This window comes from Manis pentadactyla, chromosome X (genome assembly GCF_030020395.1).
Source record: "Manis pentadactyla isolate mManPen7 chromosome X, mManPen7.hap1, whole genome shotgun sequence".
Taxonomy (NCBI): domain Eukaryota; kingdom Metazoa; phylum Chordata; class Mammalia; order Pholidota; family Manidae; genus Manis; species Manis pentadactyla.
In genome coordinates, this window is record NC_080038.1 from 60001873 (window position 1) to 60023085 (window position 21213).

A 21213-nucleotide genomic window follows, 5' to 3' on the forward strand; every position below is an offset into this window, starting at 1 on the left:
CACCAGGTGTGCTCCTCCATGCTAGCGGTGACCCTGCCGGGCAGCCGTGCGGCAGCAGTGGCCTTTGTGTCTGGCCCGGGCAGCTGTGCGTTGGCCTTTGATTCCGTTCGTCTCCTGGGAGCGCGCCTACTCACTCTGGCTCTGCTGCTGGTGCACGTGGGGCTTTTCCACACAGGCTTCTACAGGGCTCAGGGCTCTGGCTTCACTGCCGCCGGTGTGTGCGAGCTGCGCCTGGGCTGTTCTGTTGTGCCGCTGCGGGCTATCCCTGTGGCGCACGGATCTGCTCCCGGTTCCTTCTACCGCTTCCGCCCCCGGCGCGCGCTCCCACTCTCCTGCTACTGGGCGCGTGTGTCGGGGTCCGCGCCAGTTGGAGGAACGACTGGCAGGCTGCCTAGTCCTGTGAGGGGCTTCAGAGCTGCACTGCCTCCATTTAGGACGCCTAAGATTCCCCGGTATTCCCAGCTGCTGGGACCACTTCGTCCAGCTGTGGGGTCCCTGTCTCTTTAAGACTGGTAGAAAGCACTCGCTTTTCTTTTGTCTCAGGGGCGCCAGTTGTGGGGACCTGCTCACGGGTTTTGCTTTTCCGTTTCTCTAATATCCAGCACCCCATGCACCTTGTGTCGACATTCTGGGTGTGGATTTCTAGAGCTGGTTGTTTAGCAGTCCTGGGCTTTCACTCCCTCCCCATTCTGACTCCTTTCTTCCCGCCGGGTTTTGGGGTGGGAGAGCGTTCGAGTCCCACCTGGCCGCAGCTTGTATCTCACCCCCTTCGTGTGATGCTGAGTTCTCGCAGATGTAGATGTATCCTGGCTGTTGTACTGCATCCACTGGTGTCTCTTTTAGGAATAGTTGTATTTATTGTATTTTCATAAATATATATGTTTTGGGGAGGAGATTTCCTCTGAACTACTCACGCCGCCATCTTCCCATCTCCCCATCTGGAAGTCATTCTTTTATCTTCCCCTCCATCTTTCTTATACCCAATTTTACTCCCTAAATCTCTTCAATATGCTTATTTCTATCAATTGCTAGTGCTACTCCCTATTCTAAACAGAAGCATCATCTCTCTCTTAGATCACAGCAATAGCCTGCAAACTGTTTTCCACCTCTACCTATTTTTCTTTCCTCTAATCTGATCTCTAAATATTTTTTTCCCAAATGCAACCTCATTATGTAACCTCCTGCTTAAAATCTTTCAATATATTCTAATTCCTCTTAATGTAAATCCCAACTCCAATCCTTAAAATATCTTACTGGGGCCTTGCATAATGCGGCCCCTACATATCTTTCTCTCTCTCTCTATACTCAATACTCTATACTGACACATGTAGCTACTTGAAGGAGTCTTCCTCTTTCTCGTTTCAAGGCCTTCACACATGCAGCTGTTTCTGTCTAGAACTGCCTCTCTCCCAGTTGACTCCAAATTATAATTCAAACCTCAGTTCAATCAAACAACCAGAATAAATCAGATCTTCCTGTTATATGCCTTCATAGCACCTAGTACATTTCCTTTAGAACAATTATTGTAGTTTGTTATACTTGTATGTTTCTTTGTCTTTTGTCTGCTCCCCTCACTGGACTATAACCTTCTTAAGATCAGAGACCATATCTATTCACAACTGTATGCCTACTGCCTAGCACCATGCTAGGCACATATCAGACACTCAGGAATTGTTCACTGAATTATTCAGTGAATGATAGGATAAATAAATGAAAGAACACATAGAGTCAAGAAGGTATACATTGCTGGAGCATATTTATATGCTGAGAGGAAAGAGCCAACTGAACGAGAGAGGTTAAAGGTACAGGAGAGAGAAGGGATGATTTTTAGAATACTTCTCTGGAAATGCTGGAGATAATGGGTGAATTAGTTACCTAGAACACAGATGGAAGAGAACCACTCTGAAAATACGGATATCTCTGAAAAATCTAGAGGGTGTTGACTGGCTTATTATGAGGTTCATGCGCTGCCTACTGCACTAAGAAGGCACTCTGGTGAGTGCTTATTAAAGGACCATGTATAAGAGTCTTAAAGACAAATACCTCTTATTAGGAGTGATGCCCACTCATATTTTCAGGCTCAATCTTTCCATCTTTCAAAAGGGCCACACTGCTTATTATGGGACGAGCTGGGAATAATGTAGTGTGGGGAGGGGCTTAACCTATACAAATCTTAGAAAAAATTGACTTCTTTGAAGGAGACTAGAGATGTACAATCACTTACTCACATTTTTCTCCTCATCACAAGTCTTCTAAAAGTATGCATACTGGTTAAATACTCTCTGTCTTTGCTAAATTACCTACGCAACTCCAAGGAGACCACAGATCCTGGGTGGGGAAGAAGGGGAAAAGATGCCCTATTACCAGTAGCCTTAGAAATAAGAGGTACTTAGGTTCACATAATATGAGCTCTGACCATGGATATTACTTCATGGGGTAGGGAGTGCATGCCAATGTCCTTGTCTGTAAAATGAATATAGTTTTACTTACATTACAGGGTTATTGTGAGAAAACAATTATACTGTCAATGTAAATGACTAGAACACTGCCTAGCACAGAAGAAACCCTACAACAACACTGCCTTTCTTTTTTTTTGGCAGATGCAGGAGAAATACTCCTAGAAAGAGTATTCGTGTTTATATAAAGTTCTAAGATGATGGTATGGCAGAAGGTTATTCACAGCAATATCTGGGATTCAATCTATTTTGGATTAATGCTATTTCCCAGAGTTTAAGCATCTATCTTAATGCCTAAAGAGTATAATAACTGAAAATAAGACATCTTAGCACATAAAATATGGTGCATACTATGAGACATAAAAAATGGTAAGAAATGAATGAGTTAATATATATATATCAGAAATATTTTATGTAATAAATTTATGCCAATAAACTGAATGATGTATTTATCATCATTGTGCATCCCTATATTTTGCTGATAAATTAAATGTTTTTTCTACTGCTGCCACTTCATTCAGTTACAACACTTTAATGGTTGTATTTTCATGGTTTTCACTTCCATTATAAGGATTAATGCATAATATATAACACATCACACATACAAACACATGTTATGTCTGCACAAATGCAACTTAATGTTGTTAAATGGTTATTTTCCCCCCAAACAAATTAATAACCATGAATTGTCACAACTCCTGATTTTACTTTAGTGAGCCCATTGTGACACTGCTTTATGTACCATGGCAAAACTTCAATTATTTTAAAGGCATGATTTTTTTTATATAGTCATTTTTATGCCACTTTTTCAACAACAAATGTATTATCTGATACTTCCTTTGCTTAAATTATCAGGTTAAAAGTAAATCTTCTAATGCACATTCTTCTTTGACAGAAATCGTTTTCACTCTTTCTTTAGAATTCTTATCCAACCTCCTGAAACTGGGACCATATTAACTCCAATCTCTGTGCAGACAAATTCCATCAACTATGAATAGCAAAAAGCAGAGTCCCAAATCATATCAGGCATACCTGAGGTAGAATTTCAAGGAGCTGGTGATTGTCTTAATATCCCAGTCACTACTATGAAAATCAACATCTCCTGGGCATTTAGAATCTATTTGAGAAAATAAAAATAAGAAAAAAATTAATGTTCCAAAAGATCTCAATTTTTACCCCTTTAAAAGAAAAATAAAGTTAATTAAAACATAGTTATACTAAGCAGATTTCAAGAGACAGAAACTTTACAGCAAACACATCTTTGATGTCTCAAAAATCTCCTTGCATTCCAGTTAGGCATGTAAGGAGCTGGGAAGTCATCTATTCTATCCACATAACCAGAAAAAAGTGGAACAAAATGAAAATCAATTCTTATATTTGACAGAGAACTGAAATTATAAGGCAAACTACTGTCCCCAGAACTGAAGAGATAGAGAGGCAGATACAGGGTATCAAAACTTAGTACAGCAGAAGTCCAGGAGCAGAGAACTCCTTGGGAAACAATACAGTGTTATGAAAATCAAATCTGTAATTGACAAATCACTAGAGGCTCAGTGTAGACAAGTTTGACAGTTGAAAGTTCTAAAGGGGCCCAGTCCTAGGGGGACCCCCACACCTTTATGACTTTTACATCCAGGAGCACTATCAAGTTCTCACTGTAAAGATCTGAGAATAATAGCCTCATGTTTTTATGCTTCAGAGAGGTGGAGAAGAAAAGTAGCCATTTAAAAATATGCATAGAACATTCCATTCCTCTTTACAAGGCCTACCTGCAAGAGACACGTTTTACCAGACTCTAAAATACTGGGGTTTTACAAGAGCTTAACTGACCTAGGAAAAGAGAAATATCCAACCCCAGACCTTGCTTGTCTTCCTGTCTCTTTTAAGGGGAAATACTAAAACAAAACTGAGAAGTGCCTTTGAAGGTCATAGGCCAGGAGCACAGCTCACTAAAAGACAGAAATACAATCACAGTATTGTAGAATGCTACCCTTCCCCTCATACCTTACCACCACATCAGTAGTTCTCCTGGATAATAACAGGGGGATATGATTAAAAGAACTGCACTTCTCAGGTAATATTTACTGAGTTTCTAGGGAAAACCAAAAACAACAGGGGAAATAAAAACAAGAATACCAGAGGTAAGTGTAGTCTCTGACACCTACAGTTATGGCAAACAATAAACACAGGTTAAAATCAAGCCAGATAAACAAAACTTCATACTAAAGACCTATTCACTTCAGTTCCTTTTACCTAGTATATTGTGTCTTGCTTGTAACAAAAAATTACAAGACATACTAAAAGATAAAAACACAGTTTGAAGAAACACAGCAAGCTTCAGAACCAGACTCAGATACAGCAGGTCTGTTAGAATTATCACACTGAGAATTTAAAACAAGTATAATTAATATGCTAAGAACTGTAATGGATAAAGTGGATAACATAAAAGAGGAGATGGCTAATGTAAACAGAGAGAAGGAAGCTTTAAGAAAGAACCAAAAGGAAATTTAGAAACCAAAAACACCAAAACAGAAAATAATTCCTCTGATGAAAACATCAATGGATTAGATAGACATAGCTAAGAAAATAATCAGTGAACTTGAACAAATGTCAATACAAACTTCCAAAACTGAAATGCAGAGAGAAAAAAGAATGAAAAAGACAAGAGAATATCCAAGAACTGAGGGACAATAACGAAAAGCGCAACATATGCGTAATTAGAATACAGGAGGAAAACAAAGAAAGAACAGCAGAAATATCTGAAGCAATAATGACTGAGAATTTCCCAAAACTAATGACAACAAGCAAACCACAATTCCAGGAATCTCAGAAAACACCAAGCAGGATATATACCAAAAAAATCTACACCTAGGCATATCATATTTAAACAAAACAAATACAAAACAAACAAAAAACATTTTGATAGAAGCCAAAAGCAAAAAAAAAACCCAAAAAACAAAAAACACCTTCCTGGAGGAGAAACAAAGATGAGAATTACATCACAACTTTCTTAAAAAACCAAGCAAGCAAGATAAGAGAGGATGGAAATATTTAGTGTGAAAAGAAAAGTGACCAGCCTGGATTTTTTTACCCAGTGAAATTGTCTTTCAAAAGTGAAAAAGAAATAAATACATAAGATAAACAAACATTGAGGAAATTTGTCACTAACAGACCTGCCTTGCAAGAGACATTAAAAGAAGTTTATCACAGAGAAGGATATAGGCCAAAAACTCAGATCTTCATAAAGAAAGGAAGAGCATTAGAGGAGGAATAAGTGATAGTAAATAAAACCTTTCATTCACTTTTTCTTGGTTCATCTAATAGGAGAAAGTTCAAAATAACAATCTACTCAGTTTATGGATAAGTAAAATGAGGTTAGAAATGGACAAACTGAAATCAATAAACTTTCACCTTATGAAACTATGAAAAAAAATTCAATAGAAGCAGAAATAATAAAAAGTAGGGCAGATTTTCATGAAATTGAAAACAGGAAATCAAGAGAGAAAATCAACAAGACCAAAAGGTGGTTCTTTGAAAAGATCAAGAAAACTGATAAAACTCTAACCAGATTAATTAAGAAAAAGAGAAGAAACAAATCACTAATCAGGAATGAAAGAGGGACAATCACTATTGATCCCATGGACATTGAAAGGAAAACAAAGGAACAGTATGAACAGCTTTATTCTTATAAACATGATAACCGCAATGAAATGGACCAATTCCTCCAAAGATACGATAAACCAAAATTCACACAAAAAGAAACAATCTTAATAGGTTGATATCTACTAAATAAATTGAATCAACAATTCATATCCTGCTAAAACAGAAAGCACCAGGCCCAGATGGGCTCACCAGTAAATCTTATAAAACATTTAAGGAAGAAATTATACCAATTCTCTGCAATGTTTTCCAGGAAATAGAAGCAAAGAGATTATTTACTAACTCATTCTATGAAGCCAGAATTACTTTAATACCAAAACCTCATAAAGATATTATGATAAAGGAAAAGTACAGGTGAAATATTCTTATGAATATAAATGCAAAAATCATGAGCAAAATATTAGTAAATAGAATACAACACTGTATAAACCCCACGACCAAGTGTGGATTTACTGCAGGTATGTACGGCTGATTCCACTTTCAAAAATCAATTAATATAGTCCATCATATCAATAAACTAAAGAAGAAAAAGCATATTATCATATCAATAGAAAACATTGCAGGAAAAACATTTGACAAATCTAATACCCATTTATGATAAAAACCTTCAGTAAACTAAGGATAGAAGGAGACTTCTTCAACTTGATAAAGAGTATCTGCAAAAAACATACAGCTAACATTATACATAATAGTGAAAGATAGAATTACTTTTCCCTTAAGATCAGGAACAAAGCAAAGATGTCCTATCACCACTCCTATTCAACATCACACTGGGAATCCCAGTTCATGAAATAAAAAAAAAAAAAGAAAAGAAAAGAAGTGAAAGGTATACTTTGGGAAGTATAAATTGGGGAGGAAAAATTAAAACTGTCTTTGTTCACAGATTTATTGATTGTCTATATAGAACATTCCAAACAATCAACAACAACAAAAATCCTGGAACTAATGAACAATTATAACAAGGTTGTAGGATACAAGGTTAATAAACAAAAGTCAACTGCTTTCTCATATACCAGCAATTGGACAATTGGAATATGAAATTAAAAACTTTTTTCTTTCTTGCATTAGTGGGAAAATTAAATACTTAGGTATAAATCTGACAAAATATGGACAAAGTCTATATGAAGAAGACTACAAAACCCTGATAAAATAAATCATTGAGCTAAATAAATATAGAGATATTCCATATGCATGGGTAGGAAGACTCAATATGCCAGTTCTTCTCAATTTTATCTATATATTATTCAATGCAATCCAAATGAAAATCCTATCCAGTTCTCTTGTGGATATCAAAAACTGACCCAAAAGTTTATATGGAAGGGCAAAGAGACAATAAGCAATACAATATCAAAAAAGAACAGACTCTAAGGACTGACATTATCCAAATTCAAGACTTATTATAAAGCTACAGTAATTAAAATAGTGTGAGTGTCTTAGTTCAGGCTACTATAACAAAATACCAGAGATTGGGTAGCTTATAAAGAGTGAAAATTTATTTTTCACAGTTCTGGGAGTTTGAAGTCCAAGATCAGGGTACCAGCATGGTCAGGTTCTACTGAAGGCCCTGTTCTGGATGTAGCCTGCAGACTTCTTGCTATGTCCTGACATGATGGAAGGGGCAAGGATCTCTCTGGAGTCTCTTATAAGACTACCAATCCCATGAAGGCAGAGCCCTCATGACTTAATCACCTCCCAAAGGCCCCACCTCCTAATACCATTACCTTTGGGGATTAATCTTCAACATAAGGATTTTAGGGGGACACATTCAGACCACAGCCTTTTGCCTCTAGCCTTCCAAATTCATGTCTTTCTTGCATGCAAAATGCATTCATTTCATCCCTTTACCCCCAAAAGTGAACTCTTTCTAGTATCAACTCAAAAGTCTAAGTGCAATGTCTCATCTCAATATCATCTAAATCAGATATGGGTAAGATAATTCATCCTGAGGCAAACTACTCTCCAGCTGTGAACCTGTGACATCAAACAAGTTAGCAGATTCCCAAATACAATGGTAGAACAGGCATAGGAAAGGGAGAAATGGGGAAGAAGAAAGGAGTAACAGGTTCTGAGCAAGTCTAAAACCTTAAGGCCCACTAGGGTGGGAATCCCACCTTTAGACTCCTTAAGGACCACTTGGGTAGTGGTCCTATTACCAAGACTTTGGGCAGCCCATGGCTTTGCTGGGTGCAGCCCAACCCTGCAGCTCTCCTATGTTAGAGTCAAGTGCCTGGAGCTTTCCCAGGCTGGAACTATATACAGGTCATTTTACTAGCTTAGGATAATGGAGGCAGCCCTGCCTCCACACCTCCACTGGTCAATGCCCTAGTGGGGGCTAATTGTGGGGGTCCTGCCCTTACAGCAGCCCTTTGTCTCTATCCATCAAAATATATGTGGAGGTAGCCATATTACCACAGCTCTTGCACACTGTATGCTGGCAGAGAACACACTGTGATTATACTCCCAAGGTTTACTGCCTGTGCCCTCCAGAGGAGCAGTCACTTCAGCCATGCCTGTGCTTCTCCAGTCACCTGACATAACCCTTTTCTCCCAGAACAGTGTCTGGCACATAACAGGTAGGCTTCATCCTTCTGCAAGGGGAAAAAAAAGAATCCTGGCTATAGAAATCAGCATTTCAGTTGCTGAAATGAGAAAAATATCCTCCTATATAAATTGGTAATGGGCATATTCCGAGGCATATTGTGGCCTTATTTGTGTAAAATCTCGGCCCTGCCCAAGGCCTCTTCCATTCTCAATGAAAGTATAGTGGCTATCAATTTAGCCTGTGTACTATGTAGGTTGCTTAATGTTCATAAAAGGTTGTCCACCCCAGTTTCAGCTCACTTGACTGCAAAACATACAGGTCTGCATGTAACTGACAAAATGATGATTTCTGCATTCCAATAACTTCACAGAGAATGCCAATTCCAGCTTTGTACTGCCTAATTCTTTTTTTTCTTTCTTTTTACTTTTTATTATGGTATTATTGATATACACTCTTATGAAGGTTTCACATGAAAAACAATGTAGTTACTACGTTCACCCGTATTATCGAGGTCTCCCACATACCCCATTGCAGTCACTGTCCATCAGTGTAGTAAGATGCCACAGAGTCACTATTTGCCTTCTCTGTGCTACCTGTCTTCCCCTTGACCCCCTACACACCATGTGTGCCAATCATAATACCCCTCAATCTCCTTCTCCCTCCCTTCCCACCCATCCTCCCCCACCCACCCCCTTTGGTAACTGCTAGCCCCTTCTTGGAGTCTAGTACCAAGTTATTTCCCTCATTTGTGGAGTATAACAATGAAGCAAAACTGAAGGAACAAAACAGCAGCAGATAATAGTGCTTAATTCTTACACACATCTTCGTGACCAGGTAGTATTTATGGAGGATTATCTGAAGAACATGCAGTCCATCTATTCGCTAGGTTAGTGACTGAACTGTTCTTTTCCAATCAAACACACTACCCTCTGAACCTTGGTTCACTACAACTGTGACTATTGGAGTAATTTATCCCATTTTTCTCATTTGGACCTGAAAGTTTTGGGCAATAACTCATACCAGTATCTTAAAAACCCAAATTTGACTCCTGCTTGTCTATAATGTCATAGAAAACAAGCTGAAGTTATTAGGTCTAGGAAATGTCAATGTAGTTCAAAAGATGGGAAATACCCTGAAGAACCAGAATACAGGCATTTCTCTGTAAAAACATTTACTGTGAGAAATAGAAGATTTTAAAAACTTTGCTGATATAAGTTGTCAATATGATCAAAGGTGGCTACAATGAAATTCAAATAGTAATGAAGATAAAAATCATTTGTAGCCTAGAAATAGAAGGATACTTCTTTAACCCAAGAAAGATCTACAGTGATATGCTGGTAAATGATTAATGACCAGGTTGGCTGGGGGAGGAGGGGAAGCTTGATTTGTAATAATTGCCAATTTCTATAGGTGTGGGGTAGGTGTAGGGACAATTTCAAGCTATCAGTGAGATGTCAATGAACTTGAAGTTGGGAAAAGATAAGCACAATTAGGTATTAGAGGCAGTATAAACTGCCTCCAGCACACCAATAAATCTGTCTCAAATGATCAGTTAATATTGTAATCTATGGTAAAATACTAGAAGCTTAAGATCAGAAACTAGAAAGGAATCTTACTTTCACCATTACTTGTCATTAGGTCAGAGTGTCTAGAACAATGATTCTCAAATTTAGCTTCTAGAAACACCTGAGAAGCTTTTAAAAATGACCATGTCCAGGCTGTACATTATATGAATTAAATCATAATCTTTGGTTGTTTTTTGACTCCCCAGGTGATTTTAGTGAATGGCAAGAGTGGTGATCCACTAGGCTATAGAATGTATTAAAACAAGAAACAGAAACAAAAAAGTTAAAGCTATTGGAAAGGACATAGAGTAATCACTATTTATCTATAACTGTCTACCTGACAAACCCAAGATAAACAACTGAAAAATTGTTAAAATCCACAATAAATCTTGTTAAAACTCCTGGTTAGAAAATATACAAAAATCATAACCATCCCATGTAATAGCAATAACCAGTTCAAAAATGTAATAGAAGAAATGTCACTGTGTGTGTGTACGCATGCATATGGTATTTATATAATCAATCTAACCTAGGAATAAATATCCATGACTATTTAGGACTTATCTAAAGAAAAGTATAAAACACAAAAAGAAAACCTGCATAAATGAAAATAAAATACTGCGACTCTGGATAGGAAAACTAAATATTGAAAAGTCAACTCAATTCCAATTAAGTAATATATTTAATACCATTAAAACTAAATACAAACCTACATTTTCTGGAACATGATAAAATAATTCTAAAGTTTACATGGAACAATGAACTAGCAAAAATTACGGAAACAGTTTTTTAAAAGAAGAATAATTGGGAAGAATTTTTGCTACTTGAAAATGGTTGATGATAAATATCAACAAGGTTATATTAGTATAAGAATAGTCAGAACAGTGCAAAAAATGAAGAGCTAAGGAAAAGACCATAATGTAAATGCAATAATTTAACATACATTGAAAGCAGCATTATAAACTAATGAAAAAACAAAAGAGGTGCTCAATTCATGAAGCTTAGAAAATTAACTATTTGGGAAAAAACTGTTAGATCCCTATTTCACAGCCAAACAATATGTTAAATTTTAAAGGAATGGAAGAGTCAAGATGTTAAAAAAAATCTATTAACTGACAGAAAACACAAATTTTTATAGACTATTAGTCAGATAATGACTTTCTGATGTAATAGAAAATGACTGTTTGAATGCACACGGAACCATGCCATGGATACATTGCAGCAGTGACAAATTCTAGAAACTGAAACAGAGATGACCACTTGAGAGGTGTACTGGAGTCATGATTTAATGTAGAACATGCACTACAAGGATGCATCCTCAAAATGAGCCTATCATCAGGTGCCATACTGCATGAGAGTCATTTGGGGAGCTTTGTGAAATGCAGATCCCTGTATTCCAAGACAAGACATTGATTCATGGGTCCAGGATTAGTACTGGGAATTTGTGGGGTTTTTTAAATAACTTTTCAAAGGTGATTCTAGAATGAGGATGATTCTGTTATGTAATGCAACAGATAATAAGATTGGGAAGAAAAATAATCATAGAAATATCTTGGTCAAAGTTCTAACCATGACTCCAAATGAGGGCACAATGGTCTTTCATTATGTTTAGAGACAAAACAAACAAAAGAAGCAAGCCACAATAGCAAGGAAGTTACAGTGGCTCCTCTAAAACATGAGTCATGTCAGAGTGACCTAATTAATTGAGAAAGCAATTATATCATATTACTGTGAATATATGGGAACATGAATAGTAAAATCACTTTGATTGCTTGCAGTTGATAAAACTGAGCAAGTGAGAGGAAGAAAGAGAAGTGACTAGTAGAAAGTGCAGGCAGAAATGAGCTCATCAGGCTTTGATACAAGTCACCAAGTCAGTAATGACTAATATGAGGATTGAAAAGTTTCACCAAGTTACAGTCTTGACAACTGTGTTTTAGGCTCTTGCTCATCTCTCTTCTTCAGTCATAAAACCACAATTAGCAAGGGATGCCAGACTAAAGCACAGCTGGAAGAAAGGCCATTTGTTCCTGATTACTGGATATGAAACATATGTGTCCCAAGTACAATGATAAAAGACAATATATCCATAGAGTAACAAATATTATAATCTATATTACATTAATCAGAAGAGATACTAGCTGTAAACACCAGAAATAGCCACATTGGTGCCTCCCAGATATTTCAAACCTAATCCATGATGTATATGTGGGGAGAGGCTATCTTAGCAGCTTAAAATAAATCCATCTGTTGCCTACTGGTTCTTCCTTGGTCCAAATTATATCAAGATTATTATTAATATTTATAGCATCAAGGCAATAATTCTACTTAAGCAAATCTACCCAAAGTATGCATCAGAATTAACTCATCCACAAATATGTCACCACAAAAATGGAACAAGTGAAATGATCTGATAAGTTTTCATTCTTTTATCTATCATAATATCATATAGCCATTAAAATATTTGCAAAGTATTTCTAATCATGTGCGAAATGCTTATATTGAGGTAATGGTGGCCATGTAAATCTAAATTTCCCTACACATCTTCCATAAACAACAGAACCACCAGAAAAAAAAATACATAAAGCCATGACCTCCGCATAACAAAAACACAGAGACCACCCAAATTCCAAATTACTAATAAGCAGGAAAATGAGCACCAAATCCCAGAGAGCTTTCATTCATATTCCTTCTCCACAAACCTTTTCAGGGAGCAAGGGAAATGCTAGAAAAAGTTCACTCATGAAAAGATAAGGGGGCTATAGGCTTAAGATTAATCTAAAAACCTCACCAGAAAGACAAAGTGTACAAAAAGTGTAAAATTACTAAAAAAAAGTCAGGGCTGATCAGAGCACTTAGGGAAGAGTGTTCTAAGCAGTCTTCAGAAGGCAGTCCTTGAAAGGTATTACTTCTAGGAAAGAAGACAGCAAAATGTAAGGGAGAGACACCCTTTGACTATTGAGTGGACAAAGGGAAGTGATGCAAAACAGGAAAATTAAGGAATGGGCAAAGATCTACCAGACAAATAGTATCAATATCAGAAAAAGTAGACCTCAAGTCAAAAAGCATTAAATTAGACAAAGGACATTTCTCAATGCCAAAAGTCATAGTCAAAATGAGAATAGAACAGCTATTAATATCTGTGAATCAAATAACACATCAAGCAACTTTATAAAGCAAAAATACAGGAGATTCAAGGAGATGTCAACAGAAACACTAGTAATAAGAGACTTTAACATGACATTTTCTTTACACAACATATCAAGTAGACAAGTAAGGATATAGAAGATCTAAATAACAATCAATAAGGTCATTCTTACAGATATATATCAAATTACATACCTTGTTAATAAAGACATTTCTTCTCAAGTGCAAACGAAACACTCACAAAAAGTGATTTCATATTGTCACAAACATAACAGTAAGTTCCATAAGTTAAAATATTACATTCTGTACTCATAATGCAATAAAACCAGATCTCATTTTTAAATCCATTCTACCTGGAAATTTTTAAACTTTCTATTAAATAATTCTTGAGTAAAGGAAGAAATACAAACTAAAATCACAAAAAGTTTAATAAAACTCCACCATGATGATGAAAACCTATGAACTACATTTAATGAGATAATAAGGGGGAAAAATCACTAACAATAAAATGAAATAAATTAAATTCTCAACTCAAAAAGCTAAGGAAAGAACAACAAAGCAAACCAAAAGAAAGATCAAGAAAGGAAAAACAAAAAAGAGCAGAAATTAATGAGGCAGAGTATAGAAAAACAGTAGACATAATTGACAAATTGTTTTTTAAAAAAAAACTAACAAAATAGATAAGCCACAAGCTAACTATATCAAAAAAGGAAGTATACAATAAAGTACAGATAAACAAAAAGGAGAAAACCATTGAAACAAGAAATTTTAAAGACATGAGACTAATCTGAAGAACTTAATGCTAATACATTTTAAAGTACAGATGAAATTTTACCAAGATTGACCAAGCTCAAACAGATAATTTTCCAAGGTAGAAACAGAGGAAGTTAACACCAAACTAGTGCATGTGTACATACACTAAGAAACAGTGGAAATTCCACCAAACATTCAAAGAACAGAGTCTTAATGAGCCATACATTTTTTTGGGCCATTGACAACAAAGGAAAATGCTGCAATTGTTTGTATAAACAAGTGTAATATTGATAACAAAATCAGATAAAGATAATACCAGAAAAAGAACAATATCACCTATGAATAATGATACAAAAATTCAAAATAAAATACTAGTGAACAGGATCCAATACCATATTAAGACAATTATATACTATGGCCAAATTGAATTTATTGAAGAAATGCAAGAATGGTTCAATATTAAGATATTCATTTATATAATATGCCATTTTAACAAATGTAAAGAAAAATCATGATTATCTCTAAGGATGTTGAAAAGACTTCAACAAAATTCAACACCCATTCATGACTCAAAAAAAGTTAAAATTAGTAATTTACAGGTTAGCATTCTGAACATGATGAAATACACTCATGTACACACACACACACACACACAGAGGTGCCTAAGAATTGGAAAAAAGAAGGAACACTATCTCTATTTGCAGATAGTATAAAATTATACCTGCAAAATCTAGAGAATAAATGATAAACTTAATTAAAACAATTTAAGTATTCAGTTAGGCATCAAAATATAAAGTAAACATACAGAAATGAACAGCCTTCAAATATACAAACAATAACCAGTTAGAAATAATAACAGTATAGGAAATCTCATTTACAACAGCAGCAAAAAAGATTAAATCCTTAGAAATAAACCTACTGAGAAATGTGTAACAAGTACACAAGGAAAACAACATAAAAAAGACTTGAACAAATGGAAAAATGTCACTTTTTCTTAGATAACATGACTAAATGCGATAAAAAAGTAAATTTTCCCTAATGTATAAATTAAACACAATTCCAATAAAAGCACCAACAACCTTTTATATGTGGCTAGTCAGGTTGATACTAAAGTTAATATATGAAACATAAACATGCAAGAATGGCCATGAGAAAACTGAAAAGAAAAAGTACATTTTTCTAGCTCTCCCAGACATTAAAACTAAAACACACTATCTAGAGAAAGATAATATTAGCTATTTGAAGAGAGATAAAATTATATCCATATTTCATACCATATATAAAATTAACTCTTAAATGGATCAGAGATCTAAATATAAAAAATGAAACCACTAAAGTACCAGAAGAAAACCCAGATTGTTCTGTCAATATCTTGAGTGTAGGAAAATACTAAGACTTAACTGATTCTAAATCCAGAAGCAATATAATAAAATATTGATATATTTCACTACCTAATTTTTTAAAAATGTATGTTATAGCTATCATAAATAATATCAAATGATAACTGACAAACTGGGAGAAAATATTTGCAGTATATATTTAGCATATAAAGGGCAAATATCCCTAATATATAAATAATTCAATTACTGAGAGGCAAAAAAATAAATAACCTGATGGATAAAGGGTCAAAAGGACATGAACAGACAATTCACACACACAGCATATATACATCTGTGTGTGCCTGTGTGTGTACCATTAAGCATGTGAAAAGAAGTCTAGCCTCTCTTCTAAGAAGATAAGTGCAAGTTAAAACTGTGCATCTATCAGACTGAAAAAATTTTAATTGTAAGAATATATTCTGGTGACAATGCTATGGGAAATGGGCACGTTCATATATTGCTGGTGGAAATGCAAACTGGCACAAACCTTCTAGAGAGGAATTTGCGAATATCTACTAAAAACTACATAATACTTACATTTTGCCCCAGAAATCCCACTTCTGATAATTTTTTTCCCTGAAGATATATCTGCCTTCAACAATTATGAAAATATATGTGTAAAGGTTAATCATTATAGAAGTGTTTGTTACATGCAAGATACTGGAAATAACCTGAGTTTCCCTACATAGGACAGCAGTTGAATAAACATCCATATAACAGAGTACTCTGCAGCTATAAAAAAGAGTAAGGAAGTCCTCTATAAGCTTATGTAGGGTGGTTTCCAGGATGTACTGTTAAGTTTTTAGAAGAGAATTGTGTGCTACTTTTTGTGTAAGAAAGAAGGATGGGGATGAGAAAATGTATACAGTAGTTCTCCCTTATCTGTGGTTTTGCTTTCTGCACTTGCAGTCACCTGCAGTCAGCCACAGTCCAAATATAGATGGTCCTCCTTCTGACTATTGTCAGAGTGCTGAATGCTACATCACAATTCACCTCACTTCATGTCATCACGTAGACACACAATCATCTCACATCATAACAAGAAGGGTGAGTACAGTACAATAAGATACATTAACAGAGAGAGTCCACATTCCCACAACTTATTACAGTATACTGTTATGATTGTTCTATTTTATTATCAGTTATTGTTGTTAATCTCTTACTGTGCCTAATTTATAAATTAAACTTTATCATAAGTATGTATGGATAGGAAAAAACATAGAATACATAAGATTCAGTACTACCCATGGTTTCAGGCATCCACTGGGGGTCTTGTGGATAAGAGTAGACTACTGTATACATTTTCTCATTTATAAAACAAGCAAAATAGGAAGGATAAAACAGACATTAATGAGACTTGTTATCTTCAGGGTTTGGATGGGAACTCATAGAAGAGATGAGGGATGGGAATGGAGTAGAAAAAACTTGGGAGAAGTGACAGTTCTCTTGAATAAAACTTTTTTGTAAAATTCTGGCTTTTGCATCCATGTTAAAGTTTCATATACTCAAAAAATTAGAAAAAAGCAAAGGGACAGGAGAAAGACTACAACAGAATAGAAACAGAGATCAAACTAACTGCATTTTTAAGAACACCACAACATACGAGGCCAGTGTCAGTGTCAGGGAGTGTGGATAATCCAAGCAATTTGTGAACAGAGCATTCTGACTGTATACCTTCAAGCTTAAGGTCAAAAGAAATAAAAACAAATATTGAAGCCTAATTATTAAGTTTGTTTTTTAAAGAGGTATGGGTCACCAATTCTTAAATTACTTTCTGTGTATTCTAGTACTATGTAAAGTTGTAAATATTTTTTCAATAATGGAAGCCAAGTTTCTCACTGTCTGAGAAGATAATTACAAACATAGGAAGGAGAAAGGCTTTATGAACCACATAGCATTAGACTGGAATTAAAGGTAACAAAATGAATTCATGATTTTTATATACCATAGATATATAAACATATATACGTATGTATGTGCTGAACGCTAAGAGGACCTAGAAGCAATGAAACCCCAGTAGAAATGAGTACACCTAGTACCCATATCTTGGTTTCTAAATACTTTTCACCATTAAGAAGGAACAAGGACTTCTTATAGAAATGGCTGAACCAGGGCTGGGGATGGCAAAGTATATGACTAGAATTCCTTCTTGTGCCAGAAAGTAAAGAAGTGCTCAGAAAATGAAAGGAAATGTAAAAAGGACAGGGAATGCAGCTTGAAGAGGCTCCCATGGGCCAAATATATGAAGATCAGAGCATAAAAGTAATAATAGCAATGGATTGTAATGCACTGAATGAAAAAGAATCCATGATACATACTGCTATTAATGAATAAATGATAAGAAAAAGCTCTATTTTTTAGTAGAATGCCAACTAATAAATGTAGAAGGAGTGGTGGAATCACCATTTTGTAGCTATCATAGAAACAGTAATAATTTAACCAAGCACTATGAATAGTGAAATTAGTGGGAGAGTTTGATGAGAAAAAGGATAATCTCAATACTTTCCTACAAATTCCTTATTCATTCATTCCAAAGGGAAGAATAGTAACATTACAGTGGAGAAACCTGGCTGAATAGTTAAACCAAAGATCAAAATTAACATCACCAGTAAGGGCATAAAGGTATCATGTGCCTTCTGATACGTTGTACAGGCACAAATTACTTCTGTGGTATTCCTGTGCAAAATGCATAACCTGAACCTAAGCTTAAGGAAATAGCAGGCAAGCCCAAAATGAGGTATATTATACAAAATCACTGACCTATAGTCTTCAAAAATGTCAAGGTCATAAAAGAAAGACTAAGGAGCTCTTTCAGAGTAAAGAGACTAAAGTAATATGAAAACCAAAGGTAACACATGATCTAATATTCTTTTTTGCTATTAAAGGACATTATTGGAACAGCTGGTGAATTAATAAGGACTGTATGTTAGATAATTTAAGTATCGTATCAATGTTAATTTCTTCACTTTAATAATTTTAATAATTGAGACATTATGGTTATGCAAGATAATTTCCTTATTTTTAGGAAATATACACTGAAGTGTTTAAGAGCAAAGGGTTATCACATCTGAAACTTACTTTTAAATGCTTCAGAAGAAAAGTACATATACAGTATGTATTAGTGCATTTTTAAGCTCCAAAATCCTCAGAAGATTAAATGTTACAAATGTATAAAGAGCATTAATTGAAAGTTGAACATTTATTTGTGTGAATTTTAATTTTTGTCTCATTGCTTCTGACTGAAGTTAGCAAATGAAGAAGCATGTGAAATTCCAGGCAAAGATACCTAGCCTGTTCTGAAACTCTTGGCAAACTTTGGCACCATAACCATGAATACTCACACATATAAATATGTATGGGTATGTGTATATAGATCACCAAAATGTGAGTATGTAGGTACGTGGAATGTAGACTGCCAAAGTGGTTGAAATTGGCTGAAGCCACGACCTAAGAACAAACACAAGCCACTATCTTCCAGTAATCTCCGACCAATGATTTAATCACATCAAATAGTAGTTCCAAAAAAATGTCTGCATATCAGGCCACCGAAAGCAACTAGAGAATTTTTAAAAAAATAAAGATTCCCAGACTCTACCTCAGAGAGACTCAATCAGAATCTCTAGGAATGGGATTAGGGAATCTGTATCTTTATAGGACTCCTTGGAGGTTATTCTAACACACAATCCAGTTTAGCAACTACTGATTTTCAATATTTTCCAGTAGCCTATCATTCCTTAGGTGGGAACAAGTTGCTGAGAGACAAGAGGGAAAAAATAGTGGACATCCAGTCTACTGAAAGATAAGAATTAAAATCAGAATTCCATTCTAGAGTATATGGCTTTCTACACTAACTCTAAGAAGACAGATATGCTGGAATCATCACAAGACCAGGTTACATAAAAGGTCAAGGAAGGACAACTTCCTTAAGGAAGGCAGATGAAATGGTAACTCCATGAGAAGACAAAGCAGCTAAGAGGCCTCATTTCCTCATGCATGAAATTGTCTATCCATCCACATATCCTGACTCTAGATGAAAATATCTGGGGGAATGTGGGTAACATTCAAAGAAATATTCTTGGATAAAATGGGTCAATAAAGGTTTGTAGCAATATTTTAGTGAAATTCACCAGTTATGTGCCAGCCCTACTGAAGCACTTGCATTATCTCATTTAATCCTCACCGCAACCCTATGAATTTCTATTTATTTACCTTCCTTATTTTGTAAATGGGAAAACAAAGAGGTTAAGAAAAAATGCCCAAAGAGGTACCACTAATAAGTAATGGAGTCCAAATTTAAAGACAAGTGGGATGGCACCAGAATGTGAATACTCTACTGCCTCACACCAAAAAAGTTATCTGACAAAGCATCACAAAAAGAAAGAACTGAAATGAGTTATACTGAATATCTAATAAAGAGAAAACATGGTCTGTAATAATCTGTTATTTTTATTTTTCTGATTAGTACCTTTTCATGGGTAGTCTCTTCTCTCCAGATAATGCTAATTGGTGGCCTTTTACATCTTACCTTGCCTTAGCATATTTTTATGGGCCCTTTGTTTTATTCTACTAAGATGGTTAGACATAGAGCACTTCTTTCACTAATTGCTCAGTTGAATTTCTGTCACGTTTGCTTTCTTCTCATCCTGATATCTGCATGCAGGACACATACGAATTTAAACAATGTCCTTAGGATCTTAGATAGAGGAGCATTCAGTTCTGTTAGTGTTAACTGGCAGATGATTTAAATCACAAGATACCAGAACTGTACAAGAAGATAAAAGAATGTCATCCTCTCCCACCCTGATTTGTTTTGACACTGCTTATGATGTCATATGGGGCTGACCTGGAAGGAAATTCAAAAAGATATTGAAATAAATGCAGAGGTATAAGTTCTATAAAGCATTCTGAAAGACATGGGGGATGTGAGTAATTTTTTCTAAGAAACTAAAAAGCAGACTGGTCTTGCCTCCATCACCCAGAAGCCCAGTGAGGTTAGTGAAGTTTGTACTGGAGTTAGCAACAGAACCTTAAAACCTCAATATTTATATATCACATTCTGGATCACTAGAATCAGAGGTTAAAGAAGCTCAAAATATCTAAGAGCTATCTCTATGACCTAGAACAGAAAGAAAAGGTAAATGAGTTTCTAAGAAAAAAAATCTGCCTGTTCTAAGAAAGGCAGAGATTATGAATAAGAATAAGATAAAAAAGGCATTAAATATTCATTATAATTCAAATAATAGTGCTGCTTAACATTTATTTTTAATAGCTAACAGTTATTGAATCTTTAAGTATATAATAGGAACTTTGCTGAGTGTTTTACATATATTATATTATTTAATCCTTGAAGTCCTTTGAAATAGGTCATCTTATTTGACCATGTTATATATGAGGAAATTGGGGCTCACAGAAATTATGTTACTTGCCAAGAACACACAATTAGGAAGTAGTGGGACTAAGATTTGAATATAAGTCAGTGCTCTCAACCATTATGATATATTACTGATTCAAGGGAGACCTATTTGAAAAGTGATCTCCAGGTAACCAAATAACCAGTACCTCACAGATGAAGCTTACTAACTCCTTATGGATAGATAGAAGATTTTTTTAAAAAGCCACCCAGAGCTGAAAAATACAATGGAGGGAATGAATAATAGATTGATGCAAATAGAGGAGATAATCAATGAGATGGAAATTAGAGGGCAGGAAAA

At 35.3% G+C, this 21213-nt stretch overlaps 1 protein-coding gene across 4 annotated transcripts in view; it reads right to left on the reverse strand.

The window, feature by feature from the left end:
• The window catches only part of OPHN1 (oligophrenin 1), a 634131-nt gene that overhangs the window by 284817 nt on the left and 328101 nt on the right, over window positions 1-21213 (reverse strand). For all 4 annotated transcript variants that reach the window (XM_057495710.1, XM_057495709.1, XM_057495712.1 and 1 more), the window contains one exon: window positions 3489-3573. In XM_057495710.1, the coding sequence (XP_057351693.1) occupies window positions 3489-3573 (85 nt within the window). The remainder of the gene's footprint in view (window positions 1-3488; window positions 3574-21213) is intronic.